This window comes from Bombina bombina, chromosome 10 (genome assembly GCF_027579735.1).
Source record: "Bombina bombina isolate aBomBom1 chromosome 10, aBomBom1.pri, whole genome shotgun sequence".
In the NCBI taxonomy this organism is placed as follows: domain Eukaryota; kingdom Metazoa; phylum Chordata; class Amphibia; order Anura; family Bombinatoridae; genus Bombina; species Bombina bombina.
Genome location: NC_069508.1, coordinates 12,421,809 through 12,442,316, shown reverse-complemented (window position 1 = coordinate 12,442,316; position 20,508 = coordinate 12,421,809). Strand labels below are relative to the sequence as shown.

The 20,508-nt window shown below is 44.4% G+C and overlaps 1 protein-coding gene across 1 annotated transcript in view; it reads left to right on the top strand.

Annotated features, from left to right (window-relative positions):
* Window positions 1-851: 851 nt before the first annotated feature.
* Window positions 852-20,508, top strand: part of ASPM (assembly factor for spindle microtubules) — a 65,796-nt gene continuing 46,139 nt past the window's right edge. The window contains 14 exon segments of the mRNA XM_053693788.1: window positions 852-931; window positions 2,348-2,592; window positions 5,129-5,272; window positions 11,809-13,309; window positions 14,676-14,768; window positions 15,894-16,001; window positions 16,194-16,340; window positions 16,519-16,767; window positions 16,977-17,044; window positions 17,291-17,432; window positions 17,777-17,907; window positions 18,027-18,202; window positions 18,277-18,422; window positions 20,188-20,273. Of these exon segments, the coding sequence (XP_053549763.1) occupies window positions 907-931; window positions 2,348-2,592; window positions 5,129-5,272; window positions 11,809-13,309; window positions 14,676-14,768; window positions 15,894-16,001; window positions 16,194-16,340; window positions 16,519-16,767; window positions 16,977-17,044; window positions 17,291-17,432; window positions 17,777-17,907; window positions 18,027-18,202; window positions 18,277-18,422; window positions 20,188-20,273 (3,261 nt within the window). The 5' untranslated portion in view covers window positions 852-906.

Below are 20,508 nucleotides of genomic sequence, written 5' to 3'. Positions count from 1 at the left end.
AAGGGTGTGCAACATTCCCCACGATCAAGAATATACAATCATTATAGTAGCGACATGATTATTTCAAAAGTTATTGCTATTTGAAGAGCCGAATGTCTGTCGAATCTCCAATATGAAACCAATTTCACCGCAGTCTATTTAAATCAAATGTTCTTAAAGGGATACAATCCGCACAAACTTTCAACCTGTAATTTGTTTGTATTTATAGAGCTTCTAAGCTGGAATATATGTACCTTAGTTAATTCATTCCTTTATATCATATACATGTTATTTAAACACTGCTATTATTATGATGTTTAGATGACAATGTTAAATACATTCACATGTGCTGAAGAATAAGAAAATAAAGGACCATATGTAAACCTAGGTATTTAACTAAACTACTGGACTGGTTTTCATGCTATACACTCTTTGGCGAATCTCTCCTCATATTAAGACCCATTGGATGTGTAGTTTGTTAAACATCCAAAGAATTTCTCTTCTATGAAGAGTCATTTGTCTATTCCCCCCTCTTCTCCAGAGGGGAACAAAGTCTATACCCTGAACCATTGGAGCTGATGTGTCAGAATGATGTCATAGTGTCTAAGCCACTGGGGTATCAGAGAAATCCTCCTCTATAGAGCGTAAGTGACTTTGTTGTGCGTTTGTTGCAGCAGCTGCCAGCAGTATAGTTTTCACTTTGGGATGTTTCTCTTACCCTCTCTCCTTTTGTGCCTACGGAAAATGATCTACTCATTAGCTGAAGGATCCCAGAAGCGCTCTGCTGTGCAGGTCTGTACGACTAACAAGTAAACAATGCTGCACAAGGATCTGAATGGTCAGTGACAAAGCAGACGCTGAAGTCAATAAGGAGAGCGTTCTCTAGTAGGTACTAGTCTAAACAAAAGTACTTTGCCCTTAAACAAGATGGCGGTTCAGGCGTTAAAGTCACGTGAGTATACAGCCTCCGATTGGAAAGTTTTGTGCAACCGGTTGCTAGGTAGTGACGTCATCAACATCCGCCCAAAAACAGCTACTGATTATTATTCAATTTAAATAATTCTTTTACCTCCCATTGGCTACATCGCACAGTACCTTCCCCCCACCCATGTTCGTAGTCTGTGATTGGACGGTTTGCGTGAGAGGGGTGGTACCTGGTCAGCGGTTGGCTGTTAGTGGTTGCTCACTGTTTTCAAATGTTGTTCCTTAGACAGAAGATACCTGAACCCGAACACGGTGCGATTTTCTGTCCCAGCCAGGCCGTGACAGTCTAAGCAGGGAGAGAGCCTGGCACACACACCGGGTACAGACTGAGGAGAGGGCCTGGTACACACAGTGGGTACAGACTGAGGAGAGGGCCTGGCACACACACTGGGTACAGACTAAGGAGAGGGCCAGTGGGTACAGACTGAGGATAGAGCCTGGTACAGACTGAGGAGAGGGCCTGATACACACACTGGGTACAGACTGAGGAGAGAGCCTGGCACACACACTGGGTACAGACTGAGGAGAGAGCCTGGCACACACACTGGGTACAGACTGAGGAGAGAGCCTGGCACACACACTGGGTACAGACTGAGGAGAGAGCCTGGCACACACACTGGGTACAGACTGAGGATAGGGCCTGGTACACACACTGGGTACAGACTGAGGGGAGGGCCTGGCATACACTAGGTACAGACTGAGGGGAGAGCCTGGCATGCACTAGGTACAGACTGAGGGGAGAGCCTGGCATACACTAGGCACAGACTGAGGGGAGAGCCTGGCATACATTAGGCACAGACTGAGGGGAGAGCCTGGCATACACTAGGCACAGACTGAGGGGAGAGCCTGGCATACACTAGGCACAGACTGAGGGGAGAGCCTGGCATACACTAGGCACAGACTGAGTGGAGAGCCTGGCATACACTAGGCACAGACTGAGGGGAGAGCCTGGCATACATTAGGCACAGACTGAGGGGAGAGCCTGGCATACACTAGGCACAGACTGAGGGGAGAGCCTGGCATACACTAGGCACAGACTGAGTGGAGAGCCTGGCATACACTAGGCACAGACTGAGGGGAGAGCCTGGCATACACTAGGCACAGACTGAGGGGAGAGCCTGGCATACATTAGGCACAGACTGAGGGGAGAGCCTGGCATACATTAGGCACAGACTGAGGGGAGAGCCTGGCATACACTAGGCACAGACTGAGGGGAGAGCCTGGCATACACCAGGCATAGACTTGGGGTATAAGGCCGGAGCATACAATGTTAGATGGGCTTATATAAGAAAGACTGGAAATTGATCATAGAACCTGTGTTGTACCCCTGCTTACCTATGTACTTCTGACTGACCTCTGACCCCTTGTGTCTCCTTACTCTCAGGCCCAATGCTTCAGATCTCTCCTCCCTCGGTGGTGCGGGTGTCACAGCCCCCTGATGTCCCACTGCTCTCCCTCACGCATTTCTCTCGCCCTCCCTTTGTGACGTTTGGCAATGTCCGGACAGGTTCAGCCCACAGCGTCCAGCTCCTGCTCTACAATCCCAACCAGGAGGTGGCTGAGGTCAGGGTGTTCAACCTGCCAGAACGTAAGGGCTTCAGTATGCGAGAGAGGGAGACCACAGTACAGGTGAGTCTTATAGGGCACTAACGGGGTGTGGATGAGAAACTGGGGCAAATACACAGACAAACCGTGAGCCACAGTACTGTGTGTGAATGTAAGAGAGACCGGGGCAAACACTGACACACTGAGAGACGGAGCACTGTGTGTTTGTGAGAGACTGGGGCAAATACACTGACACACTGAGAGACAGAGCACTGTGTGAGAGGCCGGGGCAAATGCACTGAGAGACAGCACTGTGTGTTTGTTAGAGACCAGGGGAAATACAGACACACTGAGAGACAGAGCACTGTGTGTGTGTGAGAGACAGAGCACTGTGTGTGTGTGTGAGAGACAGAGCGCTGTGTGTGTGTGAGAGACAGAGCGCTGTGTGTGTGTGAGAGACAGAGCGCTGTGTGTGTGTGTGAGAGACAGAGCGCTGTGTGTGTGTGTGAGAGACAGAGCGCTGTGTGTGTGTGTGAGAGACAGAGCGCTGTGTGTGTGTGTGAGAGACAGAGCGCTGTGTGTGTGTGTGAGAGACAGAGCGCTGTGTGTGTGTGTGAGACAGAGCGCTGTGTGTGTGTGTGAGAGACAGAGCGCTGTGTGTGTGTGAGAGCGCTGTGTGTGTGTGTGAGAGCGCTGTGTGTGTGTGAGAGAGCGCTGTGTGTGTGTGAGAGAGCGCTGTGTGTGTGTGAGAGAGCGCTGTGTGTGTGTGAGAGAGCGCTGTGTGTGTGTGAGAGAGCGCTGTGTGTGTGTGTGAGAGACAGAGCGCTGTGTGTGTGTGAGAGACAGAGCGCTGTGTGTGTGTGAGAGACAGAGCGCTTTGTGTGTGTGAGAGACAGAGCGCTGTGTGTGTGTGAGAGACAGAGCGCTGTGTGTGTGTGAGAGACAGAGCGCTGTGTGTGTGTGTGAGAGACAGAGCGCTGTGTGTGTGTGTGAGAGACAGAGCGCTGTGTGTGTGTGTGAGAGACAGAGCGCTGTGTGTGTGTGTGAGAGACAGAGCGCTGTGTGTGTGTGAGAGACAGAGCGCTGTGTGTGTGTGAGAGACAGAGCGCTGTGTGTGTGTGAGAGACAGAGCGCTGTGTGTGTGTGTGAGAGACAGAGCGCTGTGTGTGTGTGTGAGAGACAGAGCGCTGTGTGTGTGTGTGAGAGACAGAGCGCTGTGTGTGTGTGTGAGAGACAGAGCGCTGTGTGTGTGTGTGTGAGAGACAGAGCGCTGTGTGTGTGTGTGTGAGAGACAGAGCGCTGTGTGTGTGTGTGTGAGAGACAGAGCGCTGTGTGTGTGTGTGTGAGAGACAGAGCGCTGTGTGTGTGTGTGTGAGAGACAGAGCGCTGTGTGTGTGTGTGTGAGAGACAGAGCGCTGTGTGTGTGTGTGAGAGACAGAGCGCTGTGTGTGTGTGTGAGAGACAGAGCGCTGTGTGTGTGTGTGAGAGACAGAGCGCTGTGTGTGTGTGTGAGAGACAGAGCGCTGTGTGTGTGTGTGAGAGACAGAGCGCTGTGTGTGTGTGTGAGAGACAGAGCGCTGTGTGTGTGTGTGAGAGACAGAGCGCTGTGTGTGTGTGTGAGAGACAGAGCGCTGTGTGTGTGTGTGAGAGACAGAGCGCTGTGTGTGTGTGTGAGAGACAGAGCGCTGTGTGTGTGTGTGTGAGAGACAGAGCGCTGTGTGTGTGAGAGACAGAGCGCTGTGTGTGTGTGAGAGACAGAGCGCTGTGTGTGTGTGAGAGACAGAGCGCTGTGTGTGTGTGAGAGACAGAGCGCTGTGTGTGTGTGTGTGTGAGAGACAGAGCGCTGTGTGTGTGTGTGTGTGAGAGACAGAGCGCTGTGTGTGTGAGAGACAGAGCGCTGTGTGTGTGAGAGACAGAGCGCTGTGTGTGTGAGAGACAGAGCGCTGTGTGTGTGAGAGACAGAGCGCTGTGTGTGTGTGTGAGAGACACAGAGCGCTGTGGGAAATAGACACACAGAGACAGAGCTCTGTGTGTGTGTGAGAGACTGGGGCAACTACACTGTATGTGTGTGTGAGACCGGGCCAAATACACTGAGAGACAGAGCACTGTGTGTGAGAGAGAGACCGGGGCAAATACAGACACACTGAGAGACAGCGCTGTGTGTGTGACTGGGGCAAATACACTGAGAGACAGAGCGCTGTGTGTGAGAGAGACCGTGACAAATACAGACACACTGAGAGACAGAGCGCTGTGTGTGTGACTGGGGCAAATACACTGAGAGACAGAGCGCTGTGTGTGCGTGTGAGACCGGGGCAAATACACTGACACACTGAGAGACAGAGCACTGTGTGTGACCGGGGCAGTTACACTGCATACTGTGTGTGGCCGGGGCAGTTGCCCTGATATGTAAGGACAGAGTACAGTGTTAGACCTGGTCAGTTACGCTGCGCACTGTGTGTGGCTGGGTCAGTTACGCTGCGCACTGTGTGTGGCCGGGTCAGTTACACTATGTAAGGACAGAGCACTGTGTTGTGAAGACCGTGATGTCCTCACTACAAACTGTGCACAAACGATAACCCTAATAAACTAAAGTTTTTCTTGAATTTTCTTTATTTTCTAGCCTGATGGAACTGTCCCTGTGACAATCACTTGGACCCCACTAGAGGAAGGCGGCGTGCGGGAACTCATTACATTTATTGTAAACAATGTTGTGAAACATCAGGCAGTTCTGCTGGGACGTGCTGAGCTGCCACCAAAGAAAAAGGTCGGTTATGAGGATTTATTCATCTTCTGACAGGCAGGTTAGCTCACGATTGTAATAGGTTAGAAAACTGCTACAGAAAGTTTCTCTGCAGAGTGATGTACGGGCAGCAGGTTGTTTGCAATACGGGCAACTGATTTGGAGAGTTTTGGGGGAATTCAAGCTCTAGAAAAGAACTGCTGCACATTCATGTTAAAGAGAGATTTGTATGATCCTAAGATTTTAACACATTTGCGACCACAGAACCCTTGTAGGGCTTTATTTCTGTCATAAAGGGTCTATTTGCTGTAAGGAGGCGGCGGTTACAGGAGAAATGCAGCAAACTTATTGTCATTTGTCTATTATAACGAAATGTATGCTTACCTGATAAATGTATTTCTTTCTTGACACTGTGAGTCCACAGATCATCTAATTACTATTGGGAATATCACTCCTGCCCAGCAGGAGGCGGCAAAGAGCACCACAGCAAAGCTGTTAAATACCACCTCCCTTCCCTCCAACCTCAGTCATTCGACTGAAGTAAAGGGGAGAGCGGAAGCAACAAGGTGCAGAGGTGTCTGAGGTTTATAACATATCAAAACAACCTATCTTAAAAACAGGGCAGGCCGTGGACTCACTGTGTCAAGAAATAAATACATTTATCAGGTAAGCATAAATTTAATTTTCTTTCTAATGACATGGTGAGTCCAGGGATCATCTAATTACTGTTGGGAATCAATACCCAAGCTAGAGGACACAGATGATAAGGGAGTGACAAGACAGGGAACCTAAACAGAAGGCACCACTGCTTGCAGAACCTTTTTCCTAAAAGAAGCCTCAGCCGAGGCAAAAGTATCAAATTTATAGAATTTTGAAACAGTGTGAAGAGAGGACCAAGTTGCAGCCTTGCAAATCTGTTCCACAGAAGCTTCATTTTTGAATGCCCAGGAAGAGGAAACAGCCCTTGTAGAATGAGCCGTAACTATCTCAGGAGGCTGCTGTCCAGCAGTTTCATAAGGCAAGCAAATGATACTCTTCAGCCACAAAGAAAGAGAAGTAGCCGTAGCTTTCTGCCCCTTATGTTTCCCCGAGAAAACCACAAACAGAGCAGAAGACTGACGAAAATCCTTAGTCGCCTGTAAATAGAATTTCAATGCACGCACCACGTCTAGGTTGTGCAGCAGACGTTCCTTATGAGAAGAAGGGTTAGGAAATAAAAAGGAACAACAATCTCCTGATTAATGTTCTGATCTGTAACAACTTTAGGGAGAAATCCTAACTTAGTAAGCAAAACTACCTTATCCGAATGAAAAATAAGGTAAGGAGACTCATACTGTAATGCCGAGAGCTCTTAAACTCTATGAGCAGATGAAATAGCAACAAGAAGCAAAACCTTCCAAGATAACAGTTTAATATCTAAGGAATGCATAGGCTCGAACGGAGCCTCCTGAAGAACCTTAAGAACAAGGTTAAGACTCCAGGGAGGAGTAACCGGTTTAAACACAGGCCTGACTCTGACCAAGGCCTGACAGAACGATTGCACGTCTGGTACATCCGCCAGACGTTTATGTAACAAAATAGACAAGGCCGATATTTGACCCTTTAAGGATCTTGCCGATAAACCCTTCTCCAAACCCTCTTGGAGAAAAGACAAAATTCTCGGAATCCGAACTCTACTCCAAGAGTAGGATTCACACCAATACAGATATTTATGCCATAGCTTATAGTAAATCTTCCTGGTAACAGGCTTACGAGCCTGAATCATGGTCTCAATGACCACCTCAGAAAACCCATGCTTAGATAAAATTAAGCGTTCAATCTCCAAGCAGTCAGCTTCAGAGAAACTAGATTTGGGTGACGGAAGGGCCCTTGAAGTAGAATGTCCTTCCTTAGTGGGAGTATCCAAGCAGGGAGAGATGGCATCTCCACTAGATCTGCATACCAGATCCTGTGAAGCCACACTGGTGCAATGAGGATCACCATCGCCCTCTCCTGTTTGATTCAAGCAATGACCCGTGGAAGTAGAACTAACGGAGGAAATAGGTACGCGAGACTGAAATTCCAAGGGACCGCCAGAGCATCTATCAGTGCAGCCTGAGGATCCCTTGACCTTGACCCGTACCTCGGGAGCTTGGCATTCTGCCGAGATGCCATGAGATCCAGTTACGGCTGTCCCCAATTGAAAATTAAGCTGGAAAACACTTCCGGTTGGAGTTCCCACTGCCCCGGGTGAATGGTCTGTCTGCTCAGAAAATCCGCTTCCCAGTTGTCCACTCCTGTAATGTGGTCACAGACAGACAGCATGTGTGGGTCTCCGCCCACTGAATTATCTTGGCTACCTCTGTCATGGCCAAGGAACTGTGAGTTCCCCCCTGATGGTTAATGTAAGCCACTGAAGTTATGTTGTCCGACTGGAACCTGATAAACTGGGCCGAGGCTAACTGAGGCCAGGCCAGAAGAGCATTGAAGATTGCTCTCAGCTTCAGAATGTTTATGGGTTGAACAGACTGCTCCCCATCCCAGTAGGCTGGCGTTCGTTGTTACAATCACCCAGGTGGGTCTGCGGAAGCAGGTTCCCTGGGAGAGATGATCCTGAGACAACCACCAAAGAAGAGAATCCCTTGTCTCCTGATCCAGATGTAATCGTGGAGACAGATCCACATAATCTCAGTTCCACTGCCCAAGCATGCATAACTGCAGAGGTCTGAAATGCGCAAACGGAATGCTGTCCATGGCAGCTACCATCAGACTAATTACCTCCATACGTTAAACCACTGATGGCTGAGGAGAAGGACTGAAGCGACAGACAAGAATCGAAAATCTTTGATTTCCTGACTTCTGTCAGAAAATTTTTCATTGATAGGGCATCTATTACAGTTCCCAAGAACACTACCCTTGTAGCTGGAATTAAGGAACTCTTTTCCAAATTCACCTTCCATATGTGAGATCGCAGGAAGGATAACAACATCTCCGTGTGGGATTTTGCTTGTTGAAAGGATCGCGCCTGAACCAGAATGTCATCCAGATAAGGCGGCACTGCAATGCCCCACAACCGGAGCACCGCCAACAGGGATCCCAGAACCTTTGAAAAAATTCTGGGAGCTGTGGCAAGGCCAAATGGAAGAGCCACAAACTGGAAGTGTTTGTCTAGAAATGCAAACCTCAGAAACTTGTGATGATCCCTGTGGATGGGAACATGCAGGTACGCGTCCCTTTAAATCTACCTTTGTCATAAATTGACCCTCTTGAACCAAGGGAAGAATGGAACGAATAGTTAGGAATTTGTTTAGACTTTTGAGATCTAAAATTGGTCTGAAAGTTCCCTCTTCCTTTTTTTTTTTTTTTTTTTTTTTTTTTTTTTTTTTTGGGGAACCACGAACAGATTGGAGTAAAATCCCAGACCCATTGGAACAGGAACTATCACTCCCAGGTCGGAAAGGTCCCGAACACAGTATAAGAACGCCTCTATCTGGTCTACAGGTAATCTTGAGAGCAGAAACCTGCCCCTGGGAGGAAAAGTCTTGAACTCTAGTTTGTATCCCTGGGATACGATGTCCACCGCCCAGGGATCTTGAACATCCCGAACCCAAGCCTGAACGAAGAAAGAAAGTCTGCCCCCACAAGATCCGGTCCTGGATCGGGGGCAGTCCCTTCATGCTGACTTTGAGTCAGTTTCAGGCTTCTTAGATTGCTTTCCCTTGTTCCAAGACTGGTTGGGCCTCCAGGAAGGCTTGAACTGTTCCTGCTTGGTAGAAGGAGAGGAAGGCTTACCCTTGAAGTTTCAAAAGGAACGAAAATTACTCTGCCTTCCTTTCTGCTTATTCTTCTTATCCTGAGGGAGGAAATTATCCTTTCCTCCCATAATGTCAGAAATAATTTCCGCCAATCCAAGGTCTTGCCCTTGTAAGGAATCGCCAAAAGCTTAGACTTAGATGACACATCCGCAAACCAGGATTTTAACCATAAAGCTCTGCGGGCCAGTATGGCAAACCCGGAAATCTTTGCTCCCAGCTTAATAAAATAACCTGTAGGGAAGCATCTGTAATAAAGGAATTGGCCAACTTAAGGGCCTGGATCTCTTCAAGGGTAGTGTCTGTCCGAATAGAATCAGACAACGCGTCAAACCAGTATGCCGCCGGTAGCAATACACACTGCAGGTTGCCATTGCAAGCCCTGGTGTACAAACCTCTTCTTGAGCAACCCCTTCAACTTCTTATCCATCGGATCTTTAAAGGAACAACTATCCTCTATGGGAATAGTGGTCCTCTTAGTTAAAGTGGAAATTGCCCCTTCTACCTTAGGGGCTGTCTGATAAGATTCCTTGATAGTCTGCTATAGGAAACATCTTCTTAAAAATAGGGGATGGAGAAAAAGGGATACCCGGTCTCTCCCATTCCCTAGCAATAATTTCTGTAGCTCGATACAGAAATTACAGATACTGGTACAGGAAAAACCTCCACCATGGAAGGTACATCAAAATATTTGTTAAGCTTACTAGACTTCTTAGGATTAACTACAACAGTAGTGTCTGAGTCATCCAAGGTAGCCAAAACCTCCTTAAGTAACAAACGGAGGTGTTCCAGCTTAAACCTGAAGGATACAACTTCAGTATCAGAAGAAGGAATTGCACTGTCTGAGTCTGAGATTTCACCCTCAGATGCTCCCGAAGTATCTTCCTCCTCAGATTTCTGGGATGGAACATTCGAGATAGCCACGACTGTGTCAGAAACCTTACTCACTGATTATTTACATTTCCTCTTTGCTTTTCCTGCAGCATGGGGAAAAGCGGAAAACGCATCAGATACCGCAGAGGACATGCGGGAAGCGTTGTCTTGCAACGTAACTCCAGGCGGAGTAAGAGAGGAAGCGCCGGGTACTGCATGTGTGGCCGATAAATTTTGGGACACTTGAGGAGAAAGCTGCGGCATATTGTGAACATTGTCAAAAGACTCCTGAACAGCATCCGCCTTAGACAATGTTGGCTCAGAAAAAAGTGTATACTGTAATGTAAAGTTTTCTCAATACAAGAGGGGACAGAAAGGGATTGGTGGTTCCACGTTGGCATCAAAACATAAAGAACAAGTAACATTTTGCAGGGGCTCTTGGTCCATCTTTATTCACAAATAAACCAAATAGATAAATAAACTGATATATTATTTAGAAATTACCCTACAAAAAAAAGTTACGGTTTCTTTAAATTTTAAAACGAAAATTCTTTATTTTTCTGCAAGAAAATAATAAACTGTCATAAAAAACACTCCGGACAACCTCTACACCTCAGCTTTGCTGAGGTGCTTACCTGCCTTACTGACAACGGAGTGAATATTCTATTAGATAATCCGGACCCAACTTCTCTATACTGTAAATTGCAGTCCGGTAACCAGAACACTGCTCTCAACTGTTATAAAGCTATCTCCGCTCCGGACACAGGAAGTGTATAAGGAAAAAGGCGCACAACAGAAAATTGTGGGCATTAAAATTTTCCCTCCCGGTCCGCTAAATGTATTCTAAAGCTGCCGGGAGTAAAATCACAAATAACACACCACCTATTGAGCCATAAGTCTCCTCGTCCCCAGTGCCTGCTATTACTGCCAATAATAAAATGATCCCCCTAGCAATAGGAGAATGTCTCTTGTCCCATAAACAGATTTTAAAGTGCCATCTTTTTTTCTGCATATGTTTCCCAGAAAAAATAAAGTCAGCACTTACCTTTAGACTTCTGCCAGGCATTAAGGCAGCTTACTAGGTTTGAGAGGCCAGTTCCCTCACATGGACCTGTGGAAGAAAAACAAAGACCGAGTATTCTTACTCAGGCTTGCAAAGTTAGGGCAGCATTAAATACATGGGAGGTGCAGTGAGGATTGTACCCCACAAGTTCCCATTGCTTAAAAGCCACCACTGCTCTACTGAAGAGACTGATATGGACTACGGCTACACCCTAGGACAAAGCAGAACAATCTTGCGCTGCTGAAAAATAATAAAATCTTGCTAGAAGAATCTTCTTTCAAACACCTAAACTTTACCACTTCCTTGCTTTTAACGTAGGCAAAGAGAATGACTGGGGTTGGAGTGAAGGGAGGTGATATTTAACAGCTTTGCTGTGGTGCTCTTTGTGGTGCCGCCTTCTACTAAGCAGGAGTGATATTCCCAATAGTAATTAGATGATCCGTGGACTCACCGTGTCATTAGAAAGAAAGTAATTTGTCTTTTTAATGTAACCTAAGTGTAAAAATAAAATGCTCTGTTTAATTAGAACATTTCTATTTTGGGATTTTATCCCCCTTTCCTATTGTGTGTGTGTGTGTGTGTGTGTGTGTGATCCCTGTAATAGGGCACTGGCTTTATGCAGCTCAGGGTTCGCACAGGTTGCACATCTTGTTACTATTAAATTCCAGTAGGATCTGTTTGTGTGTAACTAACCAGTTTAACCCACTGTTGTGTTTTATATATTGTAGGGAAACTGACACAAATCAATATACGATTTAATTGTTTGTTTTCTTGGATTGTATATTTTTGCTTTTAGAAAGTAAAGTTTTTATTTCTTGCTTTACACATTGCAGAAAAACCTTTGGAACAACACAAAAAAGAGAACTGCTCCAGCTGGACCAAAAACGAAAGAATCTGGCATTAAAAGTGTTAATAGCAGAACACTTCATTTAACACACAAGAGTATTCATGGGAAGTATGGACGAGACAGGAGCCCTCTGCATTCCTGTGAAAACCTTATTTTGACAGAAAACGGCACTTCCCCTGGGCTGCAAACCAGACTGAGCACAGAGAGCCAAACACCTGCCCTCGAGGTTAGCCCACTGGCAACCAAACTGCAGGATTACACCCCAGGCTCACTGCGGAGGTCCAAAACCTACTCTGTACTGTGCACCACAGAATATAAGGAGACTACGTCTAGGACTCAGACTGACCTCCATATTGAGGAAAAATGGACCTTCAGTGACAAAGTGTGCAACAGATTGTCTGTATCCCCAATAAACACAGCTTGCAGTGACCCCCAACGTGTCACTTGTACCCCCAATATTTTTCGTGAGTATGCAGTGCATACTACCCTGTCTCCTGATACATTTTTTAAAGCACAACTCCAGTCTAAGACTGAATCTCAAACACATGTCAGTTTCTCTACAGCAGACTCTAGTTATTGCTCAGCAAAAGGAAGTTTATCAGTCTCTAGTTCGAGCACGCACTCTCCTGCTTCTATATCGGTGTCCAGACAGTTCATGCCACAGAGAAAAATTCTGAGCCCGAATTCTTTCATAAACAATAGTTCTGTTCCGGAGGAGTGTTTTGAATCGGCACCTCACACTCCAATTCTCTCACCTGATCAATTTGTCAGGGATAACCTTTTGGCCTCACAGTCTGTATCTTTACTAAATGAGAGCAAGCTGTCCATGCCTTTGCAGTCTACAAGTTTAAATACTTCTAAACACACTCAGCCTTTGGTGGCCGAGGGAGAAGTGAAGACTTTGCAGAGTAGAAATGATTCTGTGGAGCAAGAGTCTCTTAATAAGAGTCCGGAGGCTGAAGTGCCCATTGACTCAAGGTTAACGTACTGTGTGAAGAAAAAGCGCCGGCAACTCATTCAGCCGCCATCTGAGGGGAACAACGTCACAACTGCTCTGAAAAAGCCCCCTGTGGCCTCAGCAACTGTTATAAAAGTAAAGGCTGGGGGCCAGGTGCAAAGGCCTGAAAGGCCCCAACTGAAATCCAGGAGATGTCTTCAGAACACACACTTTGAAAGTGAGAACACTGTCCCCTCTCGTATTATCTTTCAAGACTTGCCGGTCATAAGACTATCAAACTCTACCGGAACGCCAGAGGAGGAGCCAAATGGTTCATCAAAGTCTGCAGGCTGTGGGCGCAAGAGGAGGAGCGAAGAAATCATAGGAAATGCAGATATTACAGTGACAACTAAAGTGACTCTGGAAGCTGCAAAATTAGTCACAAATGAGTTTGACAGTATGACGCCCACCAAAAGGATTCATCTCTTTAAACCTGCAGCTGCTCCACCTGTAAGCGATCTGCAAAGACTCAGCCAGCGGAAGAAAACCGGTGAGTGTTAGATTAAACAGGTACTAAACGCCTTGTAATTTCATGAAATCTCTGTTGTCTTTTTAAAGCTCAGTGGTTGACAAATTAAAGAGCTAGTTAAAATGTTTAGGAACCAGTCATACTTTTAGGAGCCAGACAGTGATATTTGTATCCAGAATAACCCAAAACGTTAGGACCCAGGGGTAAAATTCTATACCTATAGAATAAGCTGCCTGTAATTTCACACCTAAATGGCTGGATACACACGAGACAGTAGTCACTGCGGTTGGTTTTATATAGCACAATGTTTCTAGGCAATACATGAAACAAGATTTGCATTTAGCGAAAGTGAGACAAGACGGGTTTTGCATGTGGCACGTTGTGTTTTCTCTATTGGAATTTGGATGCACTCATTGTTTACTGCACTAATCCAGGTGCCAGTCTTGCTCTCTGGTCATATAAATGTTGATTGCGGCTCTTACTGAGTCCTGCATGTGATCTGATGGTGCATGCACACTTGGTGTACATATATAGTAACAGTGACAAAACTGAGGTACGTTGTATCTTTCGTCGTTCATTTAGATTTAGATTTTGTTCTGGGCTTAAAGTGAAGGTCCATTTTGATGAATTAGTGCCCGGTTTTTAATAATCCTATTAAAAACAAGGGCACTTTAATTAATCAAAATTGACATTTCACTGTTTTCTTCAAAAATTTACCTTTTAGTCCTGGCAGCCGCTCCAGCACTGTCGCAAGCCGTCTTCGAGAGTCCAAAATGACGAATCCGGCTTCTTCCAATCACAGCGTTGCATCAGGTCAAGGTTCCCCCGGGGGGGGGGGAAGCTGTGATTGGAGTAAGCCTTATTCGTCATTTCTGACGTCTGCAGAGGCTTCCGACGGCCGGGGGAATCGCTGGAGCGGCATTCAGGATTAAAAGCTAAGTTTTTGAAGAAAGCAGTGAAATGTCAATTTTGATGAATCAAAGTGCCCTTGTTTTTAAAAGGTTTATTAAAAACCGGGCACTAATTCATCAAAATGGACCTTCACTTTAACAATTTGTTTACAGGGATAAATGACCTGTTAATCTTCCCCCAAACCTTGTAAACATTTAGTTTGCAGAGGATTTTATATTTATCTCTAAGAACGTCAATAGCGCATGTCCTTAGCGGATTTGCAGATGTGTGGTGGTGCATGTCAGCAATAAACTTATATGCTGTTTATAAATTATCATTTCACATCTGTGTTGCATGTGGGCTTTAGTGATTCTGCTGTAACACAGGTTGCCATACAGATCACTCGTGTTTAGTTTTCATTTACTTTTATGTTGAGCTCAAAATTCCTTCTTTATTTAACAACAAAGCCTTGTTTTTTTTAAAAATATAATTTCAGTATCTTTGGCGTTGAAATCATCAGGAAAATCTCAGAAAGCTCAGCTGGCTGCATCAAAAGCAAAACCCTCTTCTGTAAAGATGAGTCAAACAGGTCTGTAAATGAGAGATGCCCACTCTATCTTGTCTTGTTTATTCTGTGTAAAAAAACACGTCTGTCATCATTAATGGACAAGGAGCAGTAAGCTATATCTGCTGACCTGCATCTAAAGCAGCAGGTTTGAGACATAATTATTTAAAAGGACATAAGTCCCTACAATAAGCAGCTGACAGGTAAGTGCATAAAAGCTGGAAAGCCTGTGAGAGTCCCTTTTAGACATTTGAAAAGTACCAAAAGCCATCAGCATCCAGCACTTTTATCAGCTCTTACGGTTGTATTGACTGGTAGCTTTGCCTATCCTGTCGTAAATCATGGCAGAGAGCTGTGTGCGGACAATGAAATTCAGCCCTGGCATTGGCGATGTTTAAAGGGACAGTCTAGTCCAAAAAAAACTTTCACAATTCAGATAGGGCATGTAATTTTAAACAATTTTCCAATTTACTTTTATCACCAATTTTTCTTTGCTCTCTTGGTATTCTTAGTTGAAAGCTTAACCTAGGAGGTTCATATGCTAATTTCTTAGACCTTGAAGGCCGCCTCTTAAGAATGCATTTTAACAGGTTTTTCACCACTAGAGGGTGTTAGTTCATGTTTTTCATATAGATAACACTGTGCTCATGCACGTGAAGTTACTTGGGAGCCATCACTGATTGGCTAAACTGCAAGTCTGTCAAAAGAACTGAGATAAAGGGGCAGTTTGCAGAGGCTTAGATACAATATATAAATATAACTGTGTTGGTTATGCAAAACTGGGGAATGGGTAAAAAAGGGATTATCTTTCTTTTTAAACAATAACAATTCTGGTGTAGACTGTCCCTTTAAGTGCTCTAGAGGGAACTTATGGTCTGATTTAAACAGCTCTTTTTGTTGTAAGGACTTTTATGCCCATTAAAAACCATTTATAGCAGTAATATCTTATTAATAATAATTTATTTTGGTCCCTTTGAAATATCAGACAATTAACTACTTACATAAGAAACTGACTTATTGTAGTAAGAGGACTCAAACCGATCGATTTTGTAGAGATATCTACAAAGAAATAGACCCCTATAATTTACCTTGTCAGGAAGAATTAAACTCTCTAAACTTCATAAAGTGAATTTTAAATGATTGTTTCAGACTTGGCATTTCCACCCAAACGGTCATCTGCAGTCACCTTCAAAAACTCCAAGCGCATTGTTGCAGTTCCTCAGTCACAGCTGACGTTCGTTAAACCGTTAAAGACAGGTGAATATGCTGTGTGTATCTAGTGTGCACGAATGTCCGCTAAAGCTTGCTCAGCTGTTTAGTGATTATACGGTTGGCTTTGCTGCAATGTAACTTTATCATAACAATCTGTTGTATGAAGTGAAGAAATCTCTTTGTACACTAACCGGTTTAGCTAACCTGATCTTATCAACGTATGGTTTTATTTTCCAGTCATTCCCAGGCACCCAATGCCATTTGCGTCCAAAAACATGTTTTATGATGAGCGCTGGATGGCAAAGCAGGAACGTGGCTTTACGTGGTGGCTAAACTTCATTCTGACCCCAGACGACTTTGCTGTGAAAACTGATTCTGTGAAAGGTGAACAATGTGCCTGGGAACCCGTGCTGATTTAACAAGGGATAAATGCTTAATAGTAGCAAACTTAACTCTAAGCAAACAAAACTGCTAAAGGGTTTATATATTTTTCTGTTTATTTCAAAATAAACTATTTGGATTTTAGCTTCCATTCTCCCTAGTGAGCTATTTCTTTTCTCAGCAGTAAATGCTGCCTCGTTGATCCTGGGAGAGGAGAGCTGTCACCGAGTGAGCGTTCCAAAAGCCCCCACCAAAGAAGAGGTGTCGCTGAGAGCGTACACAGCGCGCTGCAGACTAAACCGGCTGAGGAGAGCTGCGTGTCGCCTCTTTACCTCGGAGCCTGTTGTAAGAGCAATCAGGAGGCTAGAGGTGGAGATCGAAGCTCGGCGACTGCTTGTGAGGAAGGACAGGCACCTTTGGAAGGATATAGGTAAAGTTCTGCTTTAGCCAATAAGTTTCCGTTCTCTGACCACCCTAGAGGTAGGCAACTGTGACTCTGAGCCGGATCATTTATGTAACCAATACCTTTATCGCTTTTCTTATTGTCTGCTGCGATTCACTATTGGCCTGAACTGTAATAATCTGCTTTAGAGCAGATGTCTAATAAATCGCTTCTGATGAGCATTGTTTTTTTTCCAGGCGAGCGACAGAAAATTCTGAATTGGCTTCTGTCCTATAATCCATTGTGGCTTCGTGTTGGACTGGAGGTGAAGCATTACATTTATATTTTTATGTAAATGTGTATAACAATAAATACAAATATAAGACACTAGCATTTGACTTCCCGATGTGTTCCTGCCCATATCTTACAAAAAACGTACACTTGATTGGGATTGTTATAAATGAATTATAATTATTACAACCACATGGTGAGAGGGCATGCAGATGGGTAACTTGCAGTCTCACCTGTTACTGTGATGCTTTACAGTAAGTAATACCCATGTTCTTTCCAGACAATATTTGGTGAACTGATTTCTCTGGAAAACAACAGTGACATCACGGGCCTGGCTCTGTTCATCTTGAATCGTTTGCTTTGGAATCCAGACATTGCTGTGGAGTACAGACACCCCACTGTGCCCCACCTGTATCGTGACGGTAAGTGCGCAGTCACCTTGCAAACGACTTTCTCCCATTTGCTTAAGGTTCCTTCCCGGAGTATGAGCGCTGTCATTTAATTTGCTTCCATGAAAGTCTTTTTTGTGTGCTTACCTGACAGCGTTAACCACACACCGTGTTTAGCAGCTTGTAGAGTGATGTCCCGGGTGGAGGGTGGGTTGAGTGACATCTTTTACTTGTGACGTTTCTTAGATTTAGATAAACCGATGGCCAGATGTTTTCTATTAACAACAAAAATATTTCCCTTTGCTTTATGCTCCCGCTGATATGTTGCATTTTCTCTAGTGACTTGCGTTGTAACCCTTTTTGTGCTGGTTATTTAGGCCATGAAGATGCTTTATCTAAGTTTACACTGAAGAAACTGTTGCTTCTGGTTTTCTTTCTGGATCTCGCAAAGCAGTCCAGGCTCATAGACCACGACCCCTGCTTGTTCTGGAAAGATGCAGAGTTTAAGGTAAGTGAATGTTTACTGAACTAACATTGGGTAACGCCAGTAGATCAGTTTGGGGTTAGTGAAATCTGTCCTTACCTTTTTAAATGCCCTTTATATCCTTTTTTCTTCCTCCCCTGTAGACTAGTAAAGACTTATTGCTGGCATTCTCGCGAGACTTCCTGAGTGGGGAAGGGGATCTCTCCCGTCACCTCAGTTACTTGGGTTTGCCTGTCAGTCATTCCCAGACGCATCTTGATGAATTTGATTTTGCAGTGAGCAACCTAGCAGTAGATTTGCAGTGCGGTGTACGCTTAGTGTGAGTAACCTTTATTTATGTACAACGCTGGCGTCTTGCCCTAACTGCACGCTAATTAGAGTCGTCTTGTACAGGAGAACAATGGAACTTCTCACACAGGACTGGAGCTTGTCTAAGAAGCTGCGCGTTCCTGCAATCAGTCGCTTGCAGAAGATGCACAACATAGAGGTGGCGCTTCAGGTTCTGAAGGATAGTGGGGTTCAGTTAAAAGATGAGCGAGGTAAGTTTTACTAAACTGTGCTCAGATTTATAGGTTTGTCTTCCTATACATAAAACAGGGGACACTTTAATGGCTCAGTCTGGTCACTGTTACCTTTTGGGCGACATCCGACTGGGCAAGGGCTGGATGTAATTTTTCATAAAACATATATGGAGAAAAGTATTTGGTCTAACCAAAAAGACCAGGGAAAAATCGCCTTAAATAAAGAATAGAAAAATTCATATAATTACAAAATTTAATCAAAAATATAAAAATATTACACTATAAATCCAATAATTGATGTTACAGATAAAACACAGAGACACGCATAGAGTAGACAAACACATGGGCCCCTCATTCAGCTCCAAAACATAGCCTAAGCCGGCAATTAGAATTCTGATACCAATTATATAAATATAGATATAGTATAAGCTGTATCACATAATAAGCAGTTGTAAATCCACATGTGAATACAAAAAGTTAGTTGCAAGATGAAAGCACCAGTCACAGTGAATAACGATGGCAGTTAGCAACAGTTGCAGATGTATAAAGCAGCACAGAAATGAAATTGCAAAGCAGCCAGTCACGTAAAAGTATCGTGAAATGCAAAAACCAGCATGGAGCACACAAACACATTCAGCATCACTACAAATTATCCAATCCGTTGCAGCCTTGTGTGGGGTATCCACATGAGAAGTAAAATGAGGGAGCGGATAGAGTTAACATTCAAGCATGCATAAATAATGGCAGCGCAGAAAGACACGTCTTCAGCATCGCTCATTACCAGGATATGAATCCGCTGTATCTGCAGTCCTAGTGGGAGGAGTAGTGAGTAACGACTGGATCACTTGCCTGTGGGAGAGATTTGGGTTTTCCTATACATGGTATGAACTATTTGCCCTTTTATTTATGGATGCTTGAATGTTAACTCTATCCGCTCCCTCACTTTACTTCTCATGTGGATACCCCACACAAGGCTGCAACGGATTGGATAATTTGTAGTGATGCTGAATGTGTTTGTGTGCTCCATGCTGGTTTGAGCATTTCACAATACTTTTACGTGACTGGCTGCTTTGCAATTTCATTTCTGTGCTGCTTTATACATCTGCAACTGTTGCTAACTGCCATCGTTATTCATTGTGACTGGTGCTTTCATCTTGCAACTAACTTTTTGTATTCACATGTGGATTTACAACTGCTGCTGCTTAATAACATTATGTGATACAGCTTATACTATATCTATATTTATATAATTGGTATCAGAATTCTAATTGCCGGCTTAGGCTATGTTTTGGAGCTGAATGAGGGGCCCATGTGTTTGTCTACTCTATGCGTGTCTCTGTGTTTTATCTGTAACATCAATTATTGGATTTATAGTGTAATTTTATTTTTCTATTTTTGATTACATTTTGTAATTATATAAATTTTTCTATTCTTTATTTAAGGTGAGTGCTTTTTTCCTGGTCTTTTTGGTTAGACCAAATACTGGTCCTTTTCTCCATATATGTTTTATGATTATTGTTCTACCAGGTAGCACATCCCAATTATTTTTCTAAGTAATTGTTTGGTATTTATGAAGGGTTGAGCTTACTTATTTTCTTTGTTTTCTTTTTTTGGGTATGTAATTTTGGCTGACATAGCTGCAGGGGACTCTCCTTAGATTGCAGGAATTAGTTTATTTCTCTCTAACCTAGAGATTAACTAGAAGTAATGTCAGGAATAGGTTATTGTATGGCTCAGCAGTGACTGCACCCACGCACTGAACATATCTGGCATTATTTTCTAGGTGTTGCCATCACTTCCAAAGACATTGTGGATCGGCACCGGGAACGCACACTGGCACTACTCTGGAAAATCGTTTTCGCCTTTCAGGTACAGGTTTCAGACGTATCACAATACTGAGGCAGATACTCCTGATCCTGCTAGTACTTTATACTCCCTCCAATACAAGTAATTGCTTTTACTCACATATCCCCTTCTAGAGGGGGCTGTACAGTGGCTGCCACAAACTGTATTGAATTTCATGATCATTCAAGTCTTAGAAGTGAATCAATATCATGACGATTACGTTGTAATCAGAGAGATAATGAAATCCTGGCCCTCCAGG